The sequence below is a fragment of the Salvelinus sp. IW2-2015 genome, unplaced genomic scaffold (genome assembly GCF_002910315.2).
Source record: "Salvelinus sp. IW2-2015 unplaced genomic scaffold, ASM291031v2 Un_scaffold2336, whole genome shotgun sequence".
Lineage (NCBI taxonomy): Eukaryota > Metazoa > Chordata > Actinopteri > Salmoniformes > Salmonidae > Salvelinus > Salvelinus sp. IW2-2015.
This window is the reverse complement of record NW_019943661.1, coordinates 49,491-54,816: the sequence shown is the minus strand read 5'-3', so window position 1 is coordinate 54,816 and position 5,326 is coordinate 49,491. Positions and strand designations below refer to the sequence as shown.

General features: G+C 38.5%; 1 protein-coding gene across 1 annotated transcript in view; it reads right to left on the bottom strand.

Annotated features, from left to right (window-relative positions):
* LOC112073681 (stomatin-like) overlaps positions 1-5,326 on the bottom strand; it is a 27,803-nt gene that overhangs the window by 18,632 nt on the left and 3,845 nt on the right. Inside the window, exon 2 of the mRNA XM_070440251.1 lies at positions 1,810-1,913. Within this exon, the coding sequence (XP_070296352.1) occupies positions 1,810-1,913 (104 nt within the window). The remainder of the gene's footprint in view (positions 1-1,809; positions 1,914-5,326) is intronic.

Sequence of the window (5,326 nt, the reverse complement as noted above, 5' to 3'; positions counted from 1 at the left end):
TCAACGTGTCACTCCTTTATGTCATGTTTCTAATGTGCACTAAGGAATATAACCCTTTTGATCAGGAAGGAGTAAAGTTCACAACAGAACCGCAAAAAAGTATGCAGCTATTCATTATTCAGCCTACATTTTACAATGAATTTGACTTACAAAACAATTTATAATCAAGATTCAATACAACAATTGGAGACCAAGAGGCTCCACCATCAACACTGTATTTCCAAGTTCTACAGACTCAACAGTAAATGTTAATCCCAGAAYCCGTTCCAGATAAGAGGAGGGAGCGTTACTTCCAGAGAACGTGACGTCTAAACCTTCTCTCTATGAGGAGGATCTCTCCTGTCCTGTGTGCTGTGACATCTTCAAGGATCCACAGCTTCTGTAAAGCCTGTCTGAAGCTAAACTGGAAACAGAAGGATTATCGGGTATGTCCAGTCTGCAGGAAAAAGTCCTCAATGCAACATCCTTCCTGCAACCTGGTTTTAAAGAAGCTGTGTGAGACCTTCTTACAGAGAGAGAGTCAGAGAGCTTCATCAGGGTCTTGAGTTACAGAGAGAGAGTCAGAGAACCTTCATCAGGGTCTGAGATACAGGAGAGGAGTTCAGAGAGCATTCATCAGGGTCTGAGATACAGGAGAGGAGTCAGAGAGCTTCATCAGGGTCTGAGATACAGGAGAGAGTCAGAGAGCTTCATCAGGGTCGAGATACAGGAGAGGAGTCAGAGAGCTTCAGCAAGGTCTGAGATACAGGAGAGGATTCAGAGAGCTTCATCAGGGTCTGAGATACAGGAGAGAGTCAGAGAGCTTCATCAGGGTCTGAGTTACAGGAGAGGATCAGAGAGCTTCATCAGGGTCTGAGATACAGGAGAGGAGTCAGAGAGCTTCATCAAGTCTGAGATACCAGAGAGGAGTCAGAGAGCTTCATCAGGGTCTGAGATACAGGAGAGGACAGAGAGCTTCATCAAGGTCTGAGATACAGGAGAGGAGTCAGAGAGCTTCATCAAGGTCTGAGATACAGGAGATGAGTCAGAGAGCTTCATCAGGGTCTGAGATACAGGAGAGAGTCAGATAGCTTCATCAAGGTCTGAGATACAGGAGAGGAGTCAGAGAGCTTCATCAGGGTCTGAGATACAGGAGAGGAGTCAGAGAGCTTCATCAGGGTCTGAGATACAGGAGAGGAGTCAGAGAGCTTCATCCGGGTCTGAGTTACAGGAGAGGAGTCAGAGAGCTTCATCAGGGTCTGAGATACAGGAGAGAGTCAGAGAGCTTCATCAGGGTCTGAGATACAGGAGAGAGTCAGAGAGCTTCATCAGGTCTGAGTTACAGGAGAGGAGTCAGAGAGCTTCATCAGGGTCTGAGTTACAGGAGAGGATCAGAGCAGTCATCAGGTCTGATTACAGGAGAGGAGTCAGATAGCTTCATCAGGGTCTGAGATACAGGAGAAGGAGTCAGAGACTTCATCAGGGTCTGAGATACAGGAGAGGAGTCAGCAAGCTTCATCAGGTCTGAGATACAGGAGGGATCAGAGAGCTCATCAGGGGCTGAAGATACAGGGAGATGAGTCGAGAGCTTCATCAGGGTCACACTGACTACTGTGAGACCTGTGAAGCGGTTTTTGTATTGTGACAGTGTGACTGACTACTGTGAGACCAGTCAGGGAGTTTATACATACTCTACCTTGCATTGCTCGGTGCATTCAACATCTAGGGATATCTATTTCTTATCTTCATGTGGTCATCCATTTTTTTTAAACAAATTTTACTGAACGTATCAAACGTTACGCTGCCATACTGTACACTAGTATACTGTACCTTGACGCACATGAAGATGGTGATAGGGAAGAGGAACAGCGTAACGATGAGAGAGATTCCGAAGAGAAGCCAGCCACAACATCCCAGAGAGCCAGAGCTCTTATCTACGCAGGAAGGAATTCACCAACAATAAAGGTTAGTCTGACTGACGTATAATAATATGATAATACTATAATAACTACATGTATATGAAGTATACATACAGTATAATGACTATACGTATCATAACTTTATCAATCAAATCAAATTTAAATTTTAACGTGGAATGCTTACTTAGAAGCCCATTTCCCCAACGATGCAGAGTTTTAAAAAATTATGAAAATAAAAAATAACACAAGGAATAAAAATACACAAGATTGAAGCTATATACAGAGAGTACCAGTACTATATCACTGTACAGGGGTAGGAGGTATTTGAGGCATATGTGTTCATAAAGGCAGGGGTACGAGGTATTTGAGGCAGATGTGTTCATAAAGGCATGGGTAACGAGGTATTTGAGGCAGATGTGTGTCAGTTAAAGGCAGGGGTACAAGGTATTTGAGGTAGAATGTGTTCATAAAGGCAGGGGTACGAGGTATTTGAGGCAGATGTGTCATAAAGGCAGGGGTACGAGGTATTTGAGGCAGGATGTGTTCATAAAGGCAGGGGTACGAGGTATTTGAGGTAGATGTGTTCATAAAGGCAGGGGTACGAGGTATTTGAGGCAGATGTGTTCATAAAGGCAGGGGTACAAGGTATTTGAGGTAGATCTGTTCATAAAGCAGGGGTACGAGGTATTTGAGGCATATGTGTTCATAAAGGAAGGGGTACAAGGTATTTGAGGCAGATGTGTTCATAAAGGCAGGGGACGAGGTATTTGAGGTAGATCTGTTCATAAAAGCAGGGTACGAGGTATTTGAGGCAGATGTGTTCATAAAGGCAGGGGTACGAGGTTATTTGAGGTTGAGAAAATGGTTAAAACACACTTCAATGTGAGGCTAATATGAGTGCATGAGCAAAGAGATGGATGAAAGGAGCCATGGATGAATGGATATTCTCCAATGAAATATATTTATGTCCAGGACGATGGTTAAACCTGTGTCTGGGAACAATCGCAACAGTCATAGTATAGTCCACTTTGTATTGTATGGTATTGTATGGCATGGTATGGTATTTTATTGTATGGTATTGTATATATGATATTGTATTGTATTGTGTCATATTGTATTGATTTGTATGACATTGTATTGTATTGTATGACATTGTATTGTATTGTAATGCAATTGTATTGTATTTTATGGCATTGTACTTATATTGTATGGCATTGTATTGTATTGTAGGCAGTTGTATTGTATGGCATTGTATGTATTGTATGGAATTGTATTGTATTGTGATTGTATTGTATTGTGTGGCATTGTATTGTATGATATTGTATTGTATTGTGTCATATTGTATTGTATTTGTATGACATTGTATTTTTTGTATTGGCATTGTATTGTATGGCATTGTATTGTATTTTTATGGCATTGTATTGTATTGTAGGGCATTGTATTGTATTGTATGGCATTGTAAATTGTATTGTATGGCATTGTATTTCTTTGTGTATGGCATTGTATTGTATGAATAGTTGTATTGCATATGGTGCTACATTTTGATATTAGTATTGTATTCATTGTATCATGTATTGTATTGAGGACATGTGTATTGTATGGATTATTGTTATTAGTTATGGCATATTGTATTGTATTTTTATGGCATTGTATTGTTATTGTATGGATTGGTTCTATTGTGTGGCATTGTATTTGTAGATATTGTATTGTATTGTGTCATATTGTATTGTATTGTATGACATTGTATTGTATTGTATGGCATGTGTATTGTATGGCATTGTATTTGTATATTTATGCGCATTGTATTATAAATTTGTATTGGATTATGTATTGTAGCATTGTGTATAGTGGCATATGTATTGTATGATTGGTGTGGCATTGTATTGATATTGTATGGCATTGTATTGATGATGTATGGCAATGTGGTATTGTATTGTATGGCATTGTGATTGTATGTCATTGTAATGGCATTGTATTGTCATTGTATTATTGTATGCATTGATTCATTTGTGTATGTGGTATTGTATTAATGGATTAGTGTGCATTAATTGTATTTATGCGTATTGTTGTATGGCATTGTAGTTGGGTATTATGGGATGTACATTGTATTATAGTTGGTATTGTATTATATGTGATGGCATTGTATGTATTGTATGGATTGGATGTATGGATGTATTGTATGTATAGCATTAGTTTTATTGAGTTTTGTGGATTGTACATTTGTATTACTATTTGTATGGCATTGTATGTAGTTGGTATGCGCATATTTATGGCTATTTATGTATTGTATGTCATTGTGGTAATTTATGGCATTGTATTTTTGCTAGTATGTATGTATGTATGGTATTGTATGCATTTGCATATTATATTGTATGGCATGTATTGTATTGTATGTTACATTGTATATTGTATGGCATTGTATTGTATTGTATGGCATTGTATTGTATTGTATGGCATTGTATTATGTATTGTATGCATGATGTCATTGTATTATATTGTATGTCATTGTATTGTATGTATGCATTGTATGTGATGTATTGGATGGCATTGTACTTCGTGTGGTGTCACGCCCTGACCTTAGTATTCTATGTTTTCTGTATTATTTTGGCAGGTCAGGGTGTGACGAGGGTGGGTATGATTGTTTTGTATTGTCTAGGGTTTTTGTATGTCTAGTGTCTGTGTCTAATCTAGGCATATGTAGGTCTATGGTGGCCTGAATGGTTCCCAATCAGAGGCAGCTGTTTATCGTTTTCTGATTGGGGATCTATTTAGGTTGCCATTTTCCAGTTTGGTTTTGGTGGGTTATTGTCTTAGTGGTGTTGCATGTCAGCACTCGTGTCTTATAGGGTCACGTTCGTTTTGTTATTTTGTATAGTTGTTTCAGTCTTCTTCGTTATTATAAAGGAAGATGATTATCATCACGCTGCGCCTTGGTCTCCTCACTACGACGAACGTGACACATCTGGTATTGTACTGTATGCATTGCATTGTATTGTAGCTATGGTATGGATTGTATTGTATGGTAAGGTATTTCTATGACCAGCTATATCTACTGTCTCAATTATATTATGACAGACCAACTAGATCTATTATTTTATGTCAGACTAGCTACATCTACGTGTATATATTTATATTACCCCGAATAATAAAACACAAAACAAGCCATACACCAATCGTAATGCAGTATGCGTATTCATTAGCATAGTTAACAGCTAGGCGAGTTAGATTGCGTACAAACTGACATATAAAACTGTTCTAATATTAATATTTCATTTGACAAGACTAGCAATATATGCTAAAAGCTGTCATCTATTTAGTTAACGTTACACAGTCGGTCACAGCTAGATCTAGCCTCTAACTATATGAGTTGACAGAGTCAGTAGGATAAGTTTTAAGCTGTTCATTAAATATAATATGACAGACCCAGC